Raw genomic sequence first — 21983 nt, forward strand, 5'->3', positions numbered from 1 at the left:
ATATTGGAGACCTTGTTTAAACACATCTTCTCCTGAGGGTAGAAGATAATCCTACAAAGATTCAGGAGCCCAGAACATCAGAGAAATATTTAGGAACCCAATGGTCATTGGCATGGCCAATCATCCCTCCAAAGCAAAAGAAAAATTACTATATCTTGTACCTACCACCAATGAGAAAAAAGCACAAATCCCTGATAGACAGCCTCTGGATTCTGAAGGCAACATATTCCACACTGCGGAATACTGCTTTGATTCACTTACCAAGAATTATAGAGGTTGCTGGCTTCGAATGGAACCCAGAGCAAGAAGCAGCTCTAGATTAAGTTCAGGCTATAGTGTGAGCAGCCCTGACACTTGGGCTATACAATGCAACAGAAGGTGTGCTATTAGAAGCATCAATGGTGGGAAGAGATGCCATGTGAAATTTATGGCAAGCCTCAATAGGGGAATCAGGATGTACATTCCTAGGTTTGTGGATCAAGACCATGCAGCCTGCGGTGGAGAATTATACACTACTTGAAAAACTGCCCCTGGTATGCTCCTGGCCTTGGTAGGGACAAAGATCTGATCAAGTGACCAAACAGCCAGAAGTGCCCAACATAAGCTAGGGTCTGTTAGGCTCAACAAATCAAAAGGTTCGACACGTCAAACAACAATCCATTGTAAGATAGAAGTGATGCATCCATGTTTGAGCGTAAGTAGGGCCAAGGGATATAAGAAAAATGCATGTGCAGGTGGCGCAGACTTAAACACCAACTACTACTATTGTATCAGCGTCTCTTCCTCAGCTCACATCTATGGCCATATAAGGGGCCATTATGACTGTGGAAAAAGGAGACAAAGTCATGCCTGGTTCATAGATAGGTCAGCTCAATATATATATATATTGAGCCAAAAGTAGACTGTTGCTGTCCCGTCAGGGGTAGTCTTGAAGACATCAGTAAGGAAAATCCTTTCAATAGACAGGGCTTTAGATGGTATATCTGGTCATCCACTTTGTGTAGAAAGAGAAGTGCCATGGGTAAGAATATAGGGACACAGACTTGGGCTAATGACTTGGCTAACTGGTCAGAAGCCTAGAAAGAAAAAAACCTGAAGGATTGAGGAAAATGATGTCTAGAGAAGAGGCTTGTGAATAAACTCATGGGAATGAGGAAAAAAAACAAACTACATATCACACATTAAAGCCTTTATGGGAGCTAGACTCCAAGGATGGTCCCTCAGTGAACTGTGTCTCATAGTGTTCATGCCCTTTTATAGACTGCTTCCATTTTATTTTATTTTATTTTTTTTTTAAAGATTTTATTTATTTGACAGAGACACAGAGAGAGGGAACACAAGCAGGGGGAGTGGGAGAGGGAGAAGCCGGCTTCCCGCCGAGCAGGGAGCCTGATGTGGGGCTCGATCCCAGGACCCTGGGACCATGACCTGAGCTGAAGGCAGACGCTTAACGACTGAGCCACCCAGGCGCCCCAAGACTGCTTCCATTTTATGTACCTTGTTTACTGTAACTTGTTTATAACCAAGAATATAATAGGAATGATGCTGCATGACTTCAAAGCTAGGTCAAAATAAATACTAGCCTTGGGCCATCATATAACAAGTCCTACTAACTAGAAACTTCTATGTTGAAGAGGCCAAACGTAGGTGCATTGATTCAGAATCCCAGCTGAGCAGTCTTCCAACCATGCCTGCCAAGGTGCTAGATATGTAAGCGAAGGCATCTCAAACCCTCTAGAACAGTCCATCCTACCAATTAAATTCCACCAATTAAACTCAGTAACACCAAATGAAGAAGAAAAATTACCCGACTGAACCCTGCCTGAATTCCACACTCACAAAATCATGACAAATGAGGAGCCTCTGGATTAGTGGCATGAAGTATCAACTAATTCTCTTCACAAAACCAAGTACAAGCCTGGACAAAATTATCAAAGACAACAATTGCATGGCTATGGAAGTCAAAGACACATAAAAATTTGAGAAAAACTGCTAGAAGTTCAGATAATAACAACAGAAGTCTGTTACCTTCTTACCTGGGATTGTTCCCATAACCCTCTTCTGGCACAGTACATACAAAAGAAGGGGTCTATGGGAAGGATCAATAGTTTTAGCAGTGCGGGGCTGTCTGGAAAAAACAACAGCTCTGCTACCAGATCTTTGCTACTTGATTTGGGGTGGGGGTGAAAATCCATGGCTCTGTCAGCTCAAAGAGACAAAGTCAATAGGAAACAGAGAAAATCAGCAGTTTTGCTACCCTAAGACTGCAGTCCCATATAGTAAATGGCAGCCAACCAGAAATGTTGCAGAGAGACATCAGAAATGAGAGACCCACAGAAAAAAGCTAGTCACTTTTCAGACTGACTAGGAAACTACACCATGTTCAGGGGAAATACCAAAAGAGCCTGGTAGTAAGTAAAACCTAAGAGTGACTTGAGAACTGGCTGAACTTTGTTTTTGTTTGTTTTGATATTAGTCTGGGTTTGTCTTTATGAATACTTATAGAATCATGGCCATTTCTTCATGTTTAAAAATTTTTTTTGAGTAGTTTTAGCTTTACAGAAAAATTGAGCTCAAAGCTCAAAGAAGTGTGTGTGTGTGTGTGTGTGTGTGTGTGTGTGTGTGTGTGATTCCTCTGGGGGGAAAAAAAGAAGCAGAAAAACTAGTTGAAGAAATAATGACTGAAAACTTCACAAATTTAAGGAAAAACATTACTCTATAGATCCACAAACCTTCATGATCCCTAAGTAGGATATACACAAGAGACCTAAACCTAGACAGGACAGTCAAACTGCTGAAATCCAAAGACAAAGAGAATATATTGAAAACAGCAAGACACAAGACCCTTTATCTCTAGAAAAAAAAAAATGGAATGACATATACAAAGTGCTGAAAGAGGGTGGCAAGGCTGTCAACCAAAAATTCTATATCTAAAGAAATTATCCTTCAAAAATAAAGGTGAAATAAAAAACATTTTCCAGATTAAGAAAGCAAAACAAAAACTGAGATGTATGCCTTTTGCGCCACAGGGTCAAGCACCTAACTTCGTAGCTAGAACTGGCTCCCTAAATTTGCAGAATCAAATGAATAAAAAGTTATAATTTATTAACACTTATAACATTATTTCTTTGGGAAAATGCATCTAAAGTTCAAAATTAGAAATACGTATTTCCTTTTTCCCTCAGTAAAATTTGGAGAGTTGCCCCCTCCTACCATCTAAGAATAGGACATGAGACCCAAATTCTAGGTTATTTAAACCCCAGGTATCTTCAGTTACAAAGCACAGGTTAGTAGCCCCCTGGGAAATAAATTTTCTCTTTAAAAAATTCCCGACATGTACAGAGCAGGATGTGCTGAAATAAAGTGACTTATAGAATCATCTGTAAGAATAAAATTTAAAGCTCCATCTACTCACACACACACACACACACTTCTGAATCTGTGTACTGTTTTGTAAAATATAGTCATATCTAAAATGCATTTGGTTTGAAGACTGGGAAGTATTCCATTCATATCCATTTATTCTTAACCCAGAATCTTAACATCTTTTATTCTCTTTTAGCTAATTCCTTATTTCGACTTCCTTCATCTTACATATAGTCTAAACTGTTCTTATTCGAAATTGTTCTTATCATCTTAGTCATCCATTCAAGTTCGTGATTTTCATAGATCCTATTATTTTATTCAACAGTCCATTCAAAAAATTAATTATAATTATATATTTCAAGATTTAGACAAAATTATCAGGAGCATCTTAGATTCCTATGAAATTAAACCTTTACCTATATTTCATTAGTTCCTCTGTTAAAAGAATTAACAAACATCAGTCTTGTACTGTAGGAGTCCATACTTGAACTTTACTATGTCAGGCTCATTTTATTTGCTCTTAACCAAGCTAAGCCATACAAAAAGAGGCTGATAAGCAGTTCCAGGGAGAATGAGGTTATATATGGCAATAATTTGAGCTGCCCTTCTGCTTTGAAGCATACCCCAAATATTTCCTGAAAAATCTCTTCTCATGGATACGTCCTAGAAAGGGAAATAGTTTCTATCATAAGCTAACAAAAACAAAAGCCCAACCCATGTATAATTTTCTTGGATGAGCCAGCTAGCATAAATGCAGTCAGATTTACAGCACAAGTTCTTATTCTTGTTCCACAAAAAGAAAAAAAAAAGCAATTCTAGGGTCATAAAAATACTTTCATATTTCATATTCTAGTACTATTTTGACATTTAATGTATTTTAGTTGAATGAAATAAAGAATGAATGTATGAGTGAATGAATGAATGAATTTACTGAATACTGATTGAAAAATTGAATTAGACCCCACTTTTCCGCTATTTCAATGCTTTTTTTTTTAACTCAAATATAATTGGCTGGTGCAGCATTTGTAACACCATTAGAGTACTTGCTCTGTTATACTTTTTATCAATTAATAACAATATGCTTTTCACAAAGCTCTATATTTTCCTATCTACTGAATAAATTTCATTATCAGTTTTTAAGCTGTACTAAATATCAATATCTAAAGCATCATCTATTGAATTCTAATCCAACTTAACAGACTTCTATATTCCAAACTAAGTTCAACAACTAATCTATAATTTAATTTTGCTTTTAATTTTTCACTCAACTAGCTAAGCACCCTCTCAAATATCCCACAAACTGAAATTTGTAAGATTATTTTCTTGCTATGTTGGGTACTATATCTTCCATTAAAAATAATCCTTTTTCTTTAGGCATATGCTTAACATAGTGTTTCATCTATATAATTAACAAGGAAATATTTTTGCAAATAAAAGAATTACCATCTTCAACATTCATGTGCTACAATTTATCAGGAAACAAAAAATTCTTTATTCCCATTTGTAAATTTACCTTCCGGTTATGCACTTTACAAATTAACTTTGAGTTCATTTAACTTCTTAATCTGTTTATATTTACGTTATATAATTTCAAGTCTGGGATCAGATTCATAATATGTATTTTCAACTTGATTTCTCATCTGATAAAAAGTATCCTATTTAAAAAAGAACTTGATGAAATAATTTCATAATGTTGCCTAATATAGCAAGAGTGACTAATTATAACCATGTAACTTCGATGCAGTTGAGTTCTTTTTATCCTATAATGAAGCCCTAAGACTCATATTACAATTGGAGTAATTATTTAGTATAAAATTATTTTATCAACAGATGGAGTGAATATACAAGAAAGTATTCAATCTTTAACTTTTAAAAATTTTACTTGTGGAAGTCTTAGTAATAAAATAGATAGCTGAAAAAAATTTTAAATATTCCCATTATTACAACTTACTCTAAAAGTTTTTTAGTCCATTTGGCTCAGAATTCCTTACATGTTTAATTGGTCTCAAATACCATAAATCAATATTTTCTTCAAATTTCTAATGAATATTGGCTATCATTTCAATAGCCTATTTTCCTTATAAACATATACAGTAAATCAATTACTTAAAAATTATACGAAACTTGAGATTATACAAGGGGATAAATTTCACTATTGATACTGACAACCAAACTCAGACATATATAAAGCTGATATCTTTAGCACTTGTTTTTAATACTTTAAGACTCATGCCTGTATCTGGAGATTTGCAGTCTATTGCCCCTTTTTCCTGTTCTGGATCTGTTCTCCAAATTGCTCCATCTTCACATCTCCACTCCTTCCCAAAAATAAGTTAAAGGATGTGCTACTTTCAAGAGTCTAATAATCGAATCAAATGTTTCACAGTTTATAACTTAGGACACTGCCATACACATGTATGCCTGCATTTACCAGTCCAGTCCCTCAAGATTTTACAGGAAAACAAAAGAGACCTGCAACAACCAAGTCAAATCAGTCAGGTTAGAACCCAGAAGATGGGGAAAACTAAAACTCTTCACAATGATCTCACTGCTTAAAAACAAAACAAAACAAAACAAAAAACACAGAATCCTTTGTGAGTTGAGCAAATGACTGACAGCATGACTATGTAACTAAAGTGAAAAATATGTTGCATTATAATACTAAAATTAAAATGTACCAAATAAGAAAAAGTATCGTGTTTATAATACATCAATTAGCCACTGAACAACATCTTTAGACATTTCTCTGGGTCTAGAAGAAGATGGGGGGTAGAGGGAAGGCAGAAAACACTAGCATCAGGTGAATCACAAAATTATAACATAAGGAAGTAGGGCTTTAAAACAGTTTTTGGCCATAATCCACAGTAAGAAATATATATTTTACATTGTGGGCCTGTAGAGAAAAACCATTTTATAGATCTATTACCCTTATTCGTGTACTCTACTCTGATATTTTCTACTCTATCCTATTCCAGTCTCCCTCTTTTTTTTTTTTAATGCTGGCCATGACTCTCATTTGATTCTAAAAGTGAGGAGAGAAGGAAAATAAGTGGAGAGGCCAAGGATGGAGGGTGGAGGTGGTTATGGGGGGCTTTGCCCCACAAGGGATATTTGACAATTTCTGGAGATATTTTAGGTTGTCATAACTGGGGGTTGGCATGCCACTAGCATCCCGTGGGTAGAGGCTAAGGATGCTGCTAAGCACCTTATAATGCACAAGACAGTCCTGCAAAACAATTATCCAGCCCCAAATGTCAATAGTACTGAAACTGAGAAATGTGCTCTAGACTATTTAATAAGGAAATCATAGATAAGACTGGAAGGTCAATATTTCTTTTTAAACCTTAGGAAAAAAATATATTTTAAAGTTTGAGAGAGATGTCTAGCAATTAGATTCAGAGATACTATGACATCAGCAATCTAAGACGTATCTCTTTCCATAATCTGAAGACAAAAAAAAGAAAAAATCAGTTTGCAATTTTCTAACCCAACACAAAATATGAGGAAGTGATCACTATAGCATTGTAAAGAGCTAACTATATCATGGTTGAGAGATAAGTGTTACAAAACATAGAAATCACATAAAATTAGTGGAGATAACCAATGCCTCTCCTTCTGAAGTCCTTATAGTACCTGTAATACAACGGGCTTATATTGCTAGTTATTTTAGACTCTCAATTTCTTAAGGGAAGAAACTGTGTCTTATTCATCTCTATATTTTCTACTAGGTCCAATCCAACATCTTGCAAATAATAGACACTAAAAAGCATTTGGCCAAAAAGGGAATAGATGTCTAATATTTAGTAACATACTGATTTACATCTCAAAATTGTATCTCAATGGTTAAAAAGTATATTCTTCTTAGCCTAAAAATACAAGCCTAGTTCAACATGTGGCAGATCATAGAAGAGCTGAAACTAACATAAATGACCATAATCCATGTAACCATGACTATACGTTCATTCCAAATGCTTGAAAGCTGTCTCGAAGAAGTCTTAGCTATTGTTGACTGTCATAAAACATTAAATAAGTAATCTAAAAATGTTTTTACTATCTACTATTTGACAAATTACCAGACAATGAACATCCTATTATATTTATAGATGAGGAAACCGACCAAGAGTGGTTAAATAGGTAGGAGAAGATCATGTAGTTAATGAATTTCACAGTCAGGACTTTAACTCTAAAACCCATGCTCTTTCCATAAAACCCTGTTACTGTTTCACAACAATGGCCTAATCACTCATAAATTGTAATTATCAGTATCATTTAATAAAACATGGTGAATGAAATGATATCTACTATAAATTTCGGTGAAATTCTGCATATTTAAAATTAGATCTATTCACAGAGACAAATGACAAATGAATAAGAAGAGCCAAAGCCACCAAAGCACCAATAAAGTGTAAGTTAAAAAAAAAAAAGGCTAGCCAATAGGACAGCAAAGAAAATAAATTAAGTAAACTATACTTAAGTAAACTAAGCCTATAAGCTTAGTTATTTCATTATTTTAAAAAAATCAGGAAAGATCCTGCTATGTAGTAGAAGCTATAATATGACATACAAGGGCCAGCAAAGACTCCTTCTGCAATAATAATGCTGCCTGGTGCTATCTGTCTATGCAATGCTGGTTAACACTTTACATTACTTGATCCAAATCTGCTTTGCACATTTTTGAAAAGTTGTGCACAAGCATGAAAAGAGACAGAAATGTAAAGACAATGAGAAAGATGTCTCAGGTTTAAAACACCTTCTTTGGGGTCATTTAGCCTAGGGATAATAAAGCAAAGAGATAACTATCTTTTAAAAGTTGGTTGATCCTCATCAAAATGATATATCCACATATAAGCATACAGGGAAAAAAATGCTGCTAATAAAACTTCTCTAATTATTAGAAGGAATTTTCAAACATTAGTTAACTACCAATGATGGCTATGGATCACAGTGCTAGATATCTTAATGAGTAGCTTATTCCAAAATTAGACTGATACTGTTTCCACAAATAACCAAAAGTGCCTCTCTCTTGAAAAGCCAAGATATGGGCGCCTGGGTGGCTCAGTTGGTTAAGCGACTGCCTTCGGCTCAGGTCATGATCCTGGAGTCCCTGGATCGAGTCCCACATCGGGCTCCCTGCTCGGCAGGGAGTCTGCTTCTCCCTCTGACCCTCCCCCCTCTCATGTGTTCTCTCTCATTCTCTCTCTCTCAAATAAATAAATAAAATCTTTAAAAAAAAAAAAAAAAAAAAAAAAAAGAAAAGCCAAGATATGACAAAATTTAATCTCTGTCCCAGTCTCTCAACAGCTATAACTTCATATCAATGAATAGTACTACCAGGGGTAACATCCAATAGGAAAAGTTTGTTTTACTTAAATTTCTTCCTCCAAAGCTGAAGTAAATTATGACTGCAGAAACCACACCCTGTGATGCAGATTATTAGGCAGATGAGAAGAACAACCATCTCTCAGCGTCTACTAGGAGTTCAAGACAGGGAGGATACAGATGTGAGTGACATTAAGTTTCTTTCCATATTTGATAAATGTTTTAAGTTCTGCTAAATAGCATTATGTAAGATTTTAATTCAACTCATGTACAGCTTTTTATTTATGTGAGATTTTTATATGTTTACTTTTTACATCTTTAAGTGGTAAAACTGAAGGCATTACTTTAGCAAAGAATAACAGAATTATATAAGAGAATCTAAACTAATCCACTAAAGATAACCAAGCTATCTGTTTCTCACCTTTTAGTAGTATTATATACTCAGGCAACTATGGAAAACAACCAAATTAAAAATTATTAATGATACTTAAAGTATTACAGCTTCTGGGAAATAAACCTTCTATATGTCCTATGATAAAATTAAGATCCACAGTTTCTCCTTCTAGACCTTTCTATTTTAATAAACACAATTTTCTTATTATTTATAATCTCAATGCAACTTCTATAAAATGAGGCTCTAACTTGGTTTTCTTCTTTCACTGTATATGCATCTTCCCCAAGCCCATCTGTTGAATAACTGATCTCTTCCCCTTTGGTTTGCGGCACTTTCTATGTTCTTATTATTTATTTGTTCTAATATGAATTTTGGTATAAGGATTATTTTCAGCAGAAGGCACCTGAGAAGAAGCAAATACAAGAAAACTGCCTACCCTCCCCCCATTTGCCTGAAAGTAGGACATAAATTGTAAAGGTGTCCCCCCTGCCCTCTATAAGGAAGGACAGAAGTTAATTGCTCTTCAGCAGGCAAGAGATGGCTCCAGAGAAGTCTACATAACAAACTTTACCAGCTAGCCCTTACCTTCCATTAGTTCCCTCATACACTTACCTTCCCATGATTTGCTACCCTAGAAACTCAAAGTCCTTTTTCTTTGTCTTGTCATCTCTCTAAAAATCTATTGTTCTTTTGTAAAGAGACTATATAAGCACAAATTCTATCCACCCCTTTAAGCTTCAGGTAGCTGAAAGCTCCCACATGTACGCACAATGAACATGATAATAAACTAGTTTTTTTCTTGTTAATCTGTCTTTTGTCATTCCCCTGCCCCAATGAGCCTAAAAGGCATAGAGGGGGGGGAAAAAGAGTTAAGTTTTTTTCTCTGTACACCTTCCAGATTAACTTCTAGAAATAAAATATAGGCATCAATTGGGATTATAATTAGAATGGCCTTAACCCCAAGACATTGCTTAGAAAGAACATGCATCTTTACAATATTTAGCCATCCCAATCAGGAACATGAAATGAGTATCTACTCACTCAATGACTATCTTCCTTTATGTTACTCAGTAAGTTTTATAGCTTTCTTCATCTAGGCCCCCCTCATTTCTTATTAGTTATTTTTAAATCACGTTTTCTGTTTTTAGCTCAGAATGGGAACTGCTTTTCATTCACTTTTCTAACTATTTTTGGTACAGCACAAAACGATTGCATATTAATTTCATATCTAGCTGCCTTCTTGAATTCCTTTTTGATTCCTGTTGATTCTTATGAAGAAGTCGATTATTCATCAAATGGTGTCAGAAAATTGTGTGTATGGTGGGCAAGAGGTGGGTGGTATAGGAGATTCATGCTAGATACTCCCATATCTGGTGTATTTCGGCATATACCAAAATAAATTACAGAAAGATTAAAAAGTTAAAGGTTAAAAGCAAATAATAAAAACATGAGAAAATACACAGCTGAATATTTAACTGACTTGGGGATGAATAAAGAGTTTCTATGGATTAAAAAAATGGGAAAAAACCACCAAAGATACAAAGACAGCTATATTAAATTCAATATTCCCAAGTGACCACAGAAAATTAGTAGATAAACATCAATATGGGAAATACACTTGAAACATGACAGTTAAATGGGTAAAAATCCTAACCATATAAAAAGCTCTTATAAACCAGTAAGAGAAAAACTAATTAATACCCAATAGGAACGTGGGCAGAAGAAATAACAGGAATGAACAGGTAATTCATAGAAGATATCACACACCAATAAAATACAAAACATTCAACTGCACAATCAAATTCAAATTAAAATGACAAAGAGATAGCATTTTTGTGGCCTATTCAACTGCAAAGATTTGGTGCTTTGAGACTGAAGAAAACTTTAACTTCTGACAGGAGTATGGAGCGTTATAACCTTCCTGGAAAGCAAGTTGGTATTCTGAACCAAAAGCTTGTAAGAATCAAAGCATGAATATATATTTGTGAAATACTCAGGGATTAGACAAAAATTCTTATATAAAGATAACCATTAGAATATTATTTGTGCTAGCAACTGGAAGCAACAGCAACACCCCCAAATAAAGGAATAGTTTGTGGTACATCCATATGATAATATGATAGACTATTAGTGCAGCCATTTTTAAAACATATTTCAGAAGAACAACTAATGGCTTGGAAAAAAGTTAATGATATGGTATCAATTGAAAAAAAATCAGAATACAAATTATGTATAGCATGATACCAATTTTACAAATACGTGAAATATACATGCATAGGAAAAAGAGAAGAAAATACAAAATGTTAACAACGGTTAGATTTGGGGGGAAAGATTATGGATAGTTTGTATTTCATTCTTTACACTGAAGAATTTTTCAGATATTCTATAGTAAATAACATTGCTATTTGTAAAAGGAAACACACACAGAATATTATTTTACAACTATAGCTAATAGATATTTCTTAATACACCATGAAGTGATGCAAGAAAATTTTCAGAAACAAAGCGGAAAAGTTTTTTTTTAAAAAATCAGTAAACTTCTCTTCCACATGAACAACAGAAGATATTTACTTTTAAAAACTTGAAACTTTCTTCACATAACTGGCACCATTAAGAAACTTTTAAAATAAAGGTAGTAATCTCTAACTATTAAGGGTTTATTACAAATACAACCTAAAAAGAAAGCCCCCAGGGAATCAACTATAGGGAAAGTGTGATTAGAAGACAGTACTTACCTTTTTCACTTACACTCTCACTTTCAATCTCAACGTCATCACAACTTGTGTATTCAGGTGTGGAAGCTAATTCCTCCTCTGAACTGCTCAATGAAACCTGGCGCATTTTACCTCCCTTCTTTGATTTATGAGGCTTTGGTGGTGGAGGTCTCACAGACTCTGACTGATCGGAACTGAGAGAATCATTCCTTAACATTGTTTCCATCTTTTCCCGTTTTGTTTTCCTCACAGCAGAGCTAGGATCTAAGTGGTGTTGTTTCCTCAGTGGGTCAGTACGTCTCATGTCTGGTCTATCAATAGGTATTGGACTCCTCCGGGGGGTGGGAGGACTATGGTTTGTGGTCCTTTGTGGGTAAGAACTTGGTCCCTGAGCCTCTCGAGTTCTTTCCATTGAGTAAGATCGCTGATTTTCCATGGCAGCTCTACGTTCAGATATAGATCTCTGCCTTGATGGTCGTTCCATCCTCAGCATAGAAATCCTAGAATCTTCCAGCTCAGCATTTGCCAAAGAAACATCACTATGCCTTCTCTCATGCCTCGCTCTGGACACTTCCGCATGAATACGCATTTGTTCTTCATAGGGCTGTGGCTTTACTGGATAACGGGCCAAATTTGGGTCACTTCGATAGCGCGCCTGGTATTCTTCCTCTCTCCTTTGCCTTTCATACTCATCTCTGCTCTCCGCATCCTCATCATCTACAATGTATTCTTTGGAATGCCTATGACTTCTCCTGTTGGAGTCCCTGTAATTTATATGGTCAGACTCTTCATAAAACTGAGGTTCACGCTGAGACCTCCTATCAGCATAATCTGATGGAGATCTAGGCATGGTGTTATCTGAAGTAGCATACTGTGGATATTCTTCTCGTTCTTCTCTTTGGTCGTATCTTCTATTCTGATCTCTGGATACTGACGGACTTCGTGTCCTAAGTAAGCAAAGGAAAAGAATGATGAGAAGAGCAATGTCTAAACATTTCAACATTTTATTAATTCACTGGTGGGTTGATGAATTAAATTCAAATAGTTCTTTTGCTTTTTTAAAAAAAATTCTTTTTAAAGTCATGCTTAACAAAAGATTTACTAATATTCATTTTATTCAGTTCAAATAGGAAATTTAAAAGGTATTTTTGATATGGTTCTTTAATGCCTGGCACACTACATATGGAATATACCTATGCTCTGAAATAAGATAGCATCATACTCTGCTGCTGCAAAATGGACTTTTCTATAATTTCTTTGCTTGGCTCAATACACTTCGACAATCTCCCAACTGCTATTCAGAAGCTTTGAAAAACTCCACCTGACATTCTCTCCATTCCTGACACCTTGATATAGTCACTTGAAAACATAATGAAGCCAAACTAATTTGGTTCAAGAGTTGAATACTTTCTGACTAAAATTAAATACTTGCTCTTAAAAATCATTTTTCATAGAGGCCCCTGCGTGGCTCAGTTGGTTAAGCATCCGATGCTTGGTTTCAGCTCAGGTCATGACCTTGGGGTTGTGAGATCAAGCCCCATGTCCCGCTCTGTGCTAGGTGCAGAGTCTACTTGTCCCTCTCCGTCTGCTCTTCTCCCCACTTTCTCTCTCTCTCTCTCTCAAATAAATAAGTGAATAAAATCTTTTTTAAAAAATCATTTTTCATTCATCAGCTACCTAGATCACTCCTAGTATTGGTTCATCTAAATCATTTATCTCCAACCCTTCTTTATTGCTCTAACTTGAGATAAGCAATTTAAATAAATAACAACAATAATGACTTATTCATCACACACACACACACAAAGTCTTTGTAGAACTCAGAAGGGACTGCTATTTTTATTCTATCTTCATTGAGATTAAGGCCAGCTCCATGAAACTTGTCTTTGTCTTCACATCTTACCCCGCATACTTCCTTATAGCCTCAGATGAAGAGACCGTATATTAAGTTCTCAACCTGCCCGTCTAACACTGGTACAACACAGCGGACTTTGTAATCATAATAATACTCCTTGTCAACAAAATATTCACACTGACCTCTTCTCTGGTACGAACCCAGATAGCATCAACCACTAGCCGTGAAAAGCAGTGGGACTGGACTCCTGAAGATGACAGAAGTTCAGAATATCTGTTACAGGGATTTTTGCCAGGACATAGGAACAGGAGATAATAAAAAGTGAGGTCAGTTGAAGTTCAAGATGACCAACATTAGATAGCTCAGTTGTGAATTTCTTAGATGTTATTTGGCGGGGGGGGGGGGGGGGGGTCTAAAAGCAAAAGCAGAGAAAGGCTACATGTGGAATGACCCAACTCAGCAACAGCATCATTCTCCTCTAAAGTCTCCCATGTCACCGAATCTCCCCTGTATCTGAAATACAGCCTGCCAACGTGCCAATCAAGATTTGTTAATAAAAACAGAAGTCACTCTAGGTTTTCCAGGGAGTAAGGGTTTTAATACAGTAATCAAGAGCTATGCAACTGCACCAGCCATGAAGGCCAGAGAAGTTAGTGATCTTGTTCTTGCCTGCAGAGCCAAAGACAAGGGTTCTCAAAATGTTCTTTAGGAAGCTGCTGTGAAGCTCAACAGTCATTGGGAATTTGCCACCAGTTATCTCAGCTGCTGAGAGCAGTAGGGTGGTCCATTAAGAGGAGCTTGCCAGGAGCCACTGAGACTTTCCCATCCTGTGTGCCTGCCAACAACTGCAGCTGGACAGTACCAGCTTCGGTACGTCCCCCACCTTCCAGCGTCACATAGGTGCACAGCCTGGGGAGACTACCCTGAGCCAGAAAATGAAGGAACTAGTCTGTTTTATGATTAGGCAAGTGGACGTGATTTCTTTTTTTACATTTATATCTTATGTCTGCATATAAAACATTTAGGACTTGAAAACAACTCTTTTCAGTTACAACCGTTACATAAAACCATAGACTCCTATATTTTAAAATATACAACCAAAACAGAGCACTCAAAATAAATTTTAGAGTATTGACCTACATAATATCCTATATGTGTATCTGTTAGGCATAACTCATTGTACTTTTTTGTCATTTTTTATACATGTGACTAAAGGAAAAAATACTTCAGCACGGTGGCAATGTAAAAAGAACAGGATCAAGGGCTCTGGGTTTCTTAGTCCTACTTTTGTTATTACCCAGTTATTTGAACCCATACGGCCAGTTAATCTTTGAGAGTCTGTATTTTAAAGTGAGAAACATAGATTATACACATTAACTCATATATTATTTTAACACATATGTATTAGGCAAGAACTAAATGCTACATACTACAATATAGGTTAGAATAAGGAAATGTGGGGCACCTGGGTGGCTCAGTCGATTAAGTTATGATCTACCATAACTTCATCAAGTTAGTATGCTTAAATGAAAGCTTTAAGGAGAGCAAAAAATAATACTTCTGGCAAGATATAATTAACTGACTGGTGCCAATTTTCAACATACATCTCATTAACTGGCTACTTATATATACTTACTATATTAAAAAATGAGATAAATGAGACTTTCTCTAGAGAACTCTAAAAAATAAACAATTACATCAGTTCTTTTTTTAAGTTCTTTTTTTTTAAGATTTTATTTATTTATTTATTTATTTATTTATTTGAGAGAGAGAGAGAGAGATTGCGTATGAGCAGGAGGGGAAAGGCAGAAGAAGAGGGGGAAGCAGACTCCCACCTGAGCAGGGAGTCCGACGTGGGGCTCAATCCCAGGACCCTGGGATCAAGACCTGACCTGAGGTAGACACTTAACCAACTGAGCCACCCAGGTGCCCTACATCAGTTCTTCTAAACTGACCATTTAACCTCCATTAGATGCAGACTTTATGTTAGGAATTCAAATACATTTCGGTATGTTATTTTTTTCCAATCTAAGTTAATAAATATATTTGTCTCCAAAAATATAGGTTACTCATTAACCAAATTTAATATCTAGAAATTGATTCTGTTCCAAGAGTAAGATTCTAGTATTTCTCAGATTTATACGGTACATAAGAAAACAATTTTTTAAACTTCATTTATTTTTAAAACTTTCTTTTTTTTTTTTTTTTGCTGTGCCTTTTATTCCTGTGACTTATTCTTCTGTAACTAGAAGGCTGTATCTCCCACTGTCCTTCACCCATCGTGACCATGCCCTCATTGTTTAAGTTCTAATTTCTCTAAAATCCAGTCTGGATTGAATAGGAAATTTTAAAATTGTATGTACATATATAAATTTTGAAAGCAGTATTACCTCATTACTATAGACAAGGAAGATCAGGTCATCAGTTAGAGCTCACTTTTGTGCCTTTGTATTTCTCCAACATATACTACCCCATCCTATTTACCATTACCTAATTTGTGCTCTGTACTGTCCACTAGACTTTAAATTTTGAACCATAAAGGACTGTGCCGATTATACCTTTGTAGTTCCAGTATTAATTCATTCACTCAACAAATATTTATTCAGGGCTTAATACGTGCCAGCTGATTCTGGTTGCTGGTTGCTGGAAATTCAATCAAGAAAAGACACATAAAGTCCCTGCCCTCAATAAGCTTTCTTTCTAGTAGAGGAGACAAACAATAAGCAAATAAATTAAGCAGTAAATAAAGTAATTCCATACAGTGGTAAGTACTATAAAGGAAAATTGAAACATGGTAAATTTACAAAAAGCCTCTGAGGGAAGCTACTTTCAATAAGAAAGGTCTTCCTGAAAAGGTGCATTTGAACTAAGACCTGAGTAATGTAATTACACTGAGTGTAGCCCATTTATATAAAATATACAACTTCATTGGAAATGTTTTGGGTATTGTCATTAGGTTGCTATTTTTTTCTTTCTTTCTTCTTTCTTTCTTTCTTTCTTTCTTTCTTTCTTTCTTTCTTTCTTTCTTTCTTTCACTTAAAGCTGTTTTATAAAATATAAAATCTACTGAATTCTTAACTGTTGTTTTACTAAATCAAGGATTTTCCAAGGTAGTTCATCTCTAGAACCCACCTAAAAGCAGCTCACCAAGCCTTTTTCATGTACCCCTCCTTTTCAAAAGATTTCATTCTCTCAAACTGAGTAAATTCTAATTCCCCATTATACTTGATCTCAGATGGGAGTCAAAAGAAAAACAATCAGATTAAATCAGAATGAATGGATATTGGCTTTATAATATCATCAAAAATACTTATATGCTTTAAGATTTCTAATGCAAATTAATCTCCAAAATGTGGGACTTACGGCCATGCAAGAAAGTAAAAAAATTCAGAAAATGTTAAGGGAGAAATTGGATAGCTTGAAGGCAGTTCAACCTAACGATGGCCTTCCTCCTCACTGTACCTATTCCCCAGGTAATTGTATCTATTTCTATCCAGGAATGTCTACAATACTCTAAGAACTTAAGGTTCATGAGGAGCAGCATTCTGGATCTATGTAAGCTGCACTTAGTAGGTGCTTGAAAAACATTTGTTGAATTAAAGAACTGATTAATTCTCCCTTAGATTATCTCTACTTTTCATGATATGTTCTTTTCTTCTATATTCAAACCCACTGATGTGCTAAAATAGTCGTTCTTCTCTTTTCCCTAGTGTTCCTTCAGCAGTAATAGCACCCACCGTGGGTAAAAGGAACTGCTTTTCGTAGTGATGTACATTATATGTTAATTTGACTTTTGTTGTTGGGCTTCAAAATCCAACAATTGCTTATAAAATTATTTCTTTAGCAAAATATATTTAGAGTATCAATCACTTTACAACTAAACATTTAGAACAAAACCTCTGTAAATTAAGGATTTCTAGTAATATATTTCATATCACACTTGTTATTATGGGACAGAGGTAGGGGGTAAGAAAAGAAACACTTCATCTCCTGAGGAATTAATGTAAATTTTTGTAAGTAGGATATAAATAAAGTGACTATAGTGAGCCTTTACAATATAGGAGATATATTTTATTTGATTGATAAAAGAATATTTATCATAGAATTCAGTTCCAAAAGAAAGTTTATTATTAATTAGCACTTAGCAAGTCATCTAAGGACTTTTCAAAAATCATACCTTAGAAAATTGAATTCAATATTAAATCCTGCAATCACGTTGTTCTAGAGATTATGAAATTTGCCTGAAGCCTGTGAATCATACTCTAGATGCTGATTTGTACTGAATTTAAGTAAAAATAGAACAGTGCTCATGATCTCTGAAGTTGGGATAACTATTGTCATTGTTACTTAAAATGGAATAAAGTTTTTAAAAATACATTTTAAGGTAGTACATTAAAGCTATGCTAGGAGCAAAGCAAGATTTTAGTCTAGGACTACTCTTACCAAACAATGAAGAGTCTGCTATCAATTACTCCAAAATATTAAAATATTCTGTCAAATAATTTTGCCAACTAGATCATGACTATTTCATATATACTCTCCTTTAAATTAAAACTGCTGTGTTTTTAGACACTATATTTTTTTTCAGGACCTGGAGAAAACCCATGAAAATTCAAGTACTATATCTCTAATCTCTACCTTTGCTACTGCCCTCTATAAGCAAGTCTTAGCATTTATTATTATCAGGTGGAAAACATTTAATTGGTAAAGAATTGAATGATAAATTGTACAATTCTCTAAGCAATCATAAAGCATTTAACAGTATTTCACCCACAAGTTATAATTCAGAAGAATGGAGCAATTCATCTAAGATGTTATATTTCACTTAATCCTTCAAAGACACTGAGAAATTAAGAGGCAGAATCCAAAATTATGCCTTTCTTTAGAATAAAATGTATTTGTGACATTATATAGTGCCTTACTTTTTACTCCTATGCATCAGTCAATCCCTATTTCTGATATAACAATATCAGCATATATTTGCATTCACTTTATATTCACCTAATATCTGTTCACTTTACCTCTTTTTATTGAAATCTACATTGTTAACAATTATTTTCTCTTTCCCCAAATTATAGGGGTCTTAACCAGAACCAGTTTATAGAAAATCACATACGGACTCTGAGAAACAAACTGAGGGTTCTAGAGGGGAGGGGGTGGGGGGACGGATTAGTGACTATAGTGAGCCTTTACAATATAGGAAATATATTTTATTTGATTGATAAAAAAAAGAATATTTATCATAGAATTCAGTTCCAAAAGAAAGTTTATTATTAATTAGCACTTAGCAAGTCATCTAAGGACTTTTCAAAAATCATACCTTATAATGGGTATTAAAGAGGGTATTAAAGAGGGCACGTACTGAATGGAGCACTGGGTGTTATACGCAAACAATGAATCATGGAACACTACATCAAACACTAATGATGTAATGTATGGTGATTAACATAATAAAATAAAATAAAAAGAAAATACAAAAAAAAAGAAATACTGTAAATGTATCTTAATCAGTAGCATTTCTGCTCATTGCTTATAATTTTTTTGTTATATGGACTATTCAATCTATTTCTAAATATTCTAGCTGTATATTCACACCTAACACTCCATTATAAATGGTATTCTGATTAGGCATAATAGTTTGAGCAAGAAACTCTACCAATTAGTCTCTTTAAAGCTCCATGTCTAAAAATCAGACTGACTGATAGAAAAACTCCAAATAAAAAGATTCTTTCCCAATTAAAGTCATTTTCAACAGTTTCCCAAAGGCAGACGCAACTTACGTGCTGTATAACAATTCACCATGTTTTTACCATAGTTTCCATTTTAATATTGACAACTTTTACCATGCTATGTGGTTTGTGTTATTATACCACCTACAATACTGACTATATATACGACAAAATAATCATCAAGTCTCTGAAAATATAATCTAGATAAAACATCTGAAAACATTTATAAGAACAATGAAAGCTTACATGGAAACTCTAAGCTTTAATATTTGTGTACTTTTAACTCTTAATACCTATACAATTTTTAAGAATCATGATATTAAAAGTAAAGAATTTAAAGATTACTAATTTCTGCAAATTCAAATTTTATGCTATTCGATTAAGCACTACCTATAAGAAAAGCCCTTACTCATAATCTTTATTAGTAGAGATCATTAAATAAATGTCATTTATAAATAATAGAAATGATATTTGAAGAATCAATAATCTGAAAAGAACCTCCATCTTTTTAAAAGCTTTATAAAGCATGGTTATTGCTAAATAAATTAAAATGATACTTCATTAATTCAATGACACAATTCTTACCATATAGATTAAACATAACATTATAATCAAATTCTGAAATTTGAAGCAATTAAGACACATTAAATCCAGGATTTAACAGAAATATAGGATCGTATAAAATATGAAATGTACAGATCCCACACCTAGAATTCATACGAAAAGCTTCTAATAAGTCAAACCATTTATATTCACCAAAAAACACACCAAAAAAGACCAATCTTTTCTTTACATATCACAATATCTAACACATTTTTATAGTTTTACCTTTTGCTCAACCAATGCACATCTGTCGAGCATGAAGCATCATGTTGACAAAAATACAGCCACACTGTGCCAGGCAGTGCTTTCATTTAATCCTTCTAGCTCTAGCAAAATCATAGGATCCATCCTTAATCAGATGATTTGAAAGTCTCTACTTGCTTACAATCATTTTATTTCAGAACTGAATTATTAAAAATTTACACATAAAACAACACTCATTCATGGATGGAGTCATAAAATCCTGTAGGGATGGGCCTGTTAAGAAAAAGGTTATTCTTTAATGCTGTTACAATGTGGCTGGATATAGCTCCAGGTCAAGTAAGAATGTACCCTGTAAGGAGGATTACGGTACTTAGCTGATTAGTGCCTCACAATACTGAATACCAAATGCATCCTACATCCATGGCATTTCCGGGCACCCTACTTAAAACAGACAGATTGAGAAATTTGTAAACCACGTTCTCCTACATGAATTACAGTATTACTAAAATAACAGAATTCCCTTGTGTTTGCTATTGGTGTCCACTGTGCTATCACTATAAAATGTATAGTGACAATAAACATTGTTGATGGTTTAGCAGATCTATTCTATAATTTTTTTTCAATTTTCAGTAAGTGTCTTAATCTTCCCTAAAAAGAGAATGCTTCCCCAGAGGTGTAATGGGACACGAAATACCAGTTTCCGTAGAAACTTTAAAAAATAATGTGTTCCATGAACTAAGAAATTCATTAGACATTGAGTTTAAATCAAGTTTTGTTCACTTCATCACTTGGCCTCTCAATGCCTCTATTCAGTCACTCAAAAAAATAAAAAATAGTAAAGACAATAACACCACAGACTCTTTTCTACCAGAAACCAATCACCTAGATGTTAATAACTTCTGAGAATTATATTTAAGTGATTCCAAATAAATTTATAAAGAACTGAGGAAAGGCCAGTGTTTGAAGACTGGGGAAAGATACGAAAGTACTGTGCTGTTTTTTGGTCTCCTGAATTTCAAGTTTAAATAAGGGTCTATTTGTGCAGTATTCATCTATCCAATTCTCTTCTAGAATTAAGTATAAATCTTGGAGAGATTGTAGAGGGGCAGCGGGGACAGATAAAGTGGTTAAACACTGAGATTCCCAATAAAGACTTGTAGCTTATTGAAACAAATGTGATAAAAATTCAGGAGCACTCATTTTCATAGGAATGCTAACTAATAACAAAATTCAACCGTTTAGACCCCATAGTTAATATCAAACTGAAAAAAAAAAAAAAAGATTCGCCAGAATACTTTGATTCTTCCAAGCTGGTTAGTCCAGAAAATTTCAGACACGGGATTACAGTTGATATTATGATAGCTAATCTTCCTCTTTATTTTTCCTGCCATTCACTTTTCCCACTTCCATGCGTTCTCTTGGCAGTGTTATACCAACTGAAGTACACACTCCACTGCCAGTCCTCTCCTCCACCAACAGCCTTGTTTCCTGTTCCTCTTAGTTGCCCACCTCAGACCTTCATTCATATCATTCCTAATATGTTTGCTCTCTATCCATCTTTCTAGGTCTCCAATTTCCTCCTCCCTACACTTTGAGAGTTATATTTTCCTTTTAGGACTATTTTCCCCATTTTTAACTCTTTACTTTTGTATTTTTTTTAAATTTTTTGGGTAAGTACTTCCCATGCATTCAAATTTATAAGGACCTAATTTGGGATTTAAAAGGTTTTCATGAGAATATTTATAACTCTAGTAGCCACTGACCTCTCCAGAAGTACAAAATAAAGATTCTACAAATCA

The 21983-nt window shown here is 34.7% G+C and overlaps 1 protein-coding gene across 47 annotated transcripts in view; it reads right to left on the bottom strand.

Moving 5' to 3' along the window:
- RIMS2 (regulating synaptic membrane exocytosis 2) overlaps nucleotides 1-21983 on the bottom strand; it is a 583728-nt gene that overhangs the window by 310482 nt on the left and 251263 nt on the right. For 46 of the 47 annotated variants that reach the window (XM_078072141.1, XM_078072147.1, XM_078072143.1 and 43 more), the window contains one exon: nucleotides 11815-12740. In XM_078072141.1, coding sequence (XP_077928267.1) covers nucleotides 11815-12740 — 926 coding nt within the window. Of the gene's footprint in view, nucleotides 1-11814; nucleotides 12741-13035; nucleotides 13049-13085; nucleotides 13115-21983 lie in introns of all 47 variants that reach the window. The other variant, XM_078072149.1, reaches the window with a different exon arrangement.

Source organism: Halichoerus grypus, chromosome 5 (genome assembly GCF_964656455.1).
Source record: "Halichoerus grypus chromosome 5, mHalGry1.hap1.1, whole genome shotgun sequence".
Classification (NCBI taxonomy): domain Eukaryota; kingdom Metazoa; phylum Chordata; class Mammalia; order Carnivora; family Phocidae; genus Halichoerus; species Halichoerus grypus.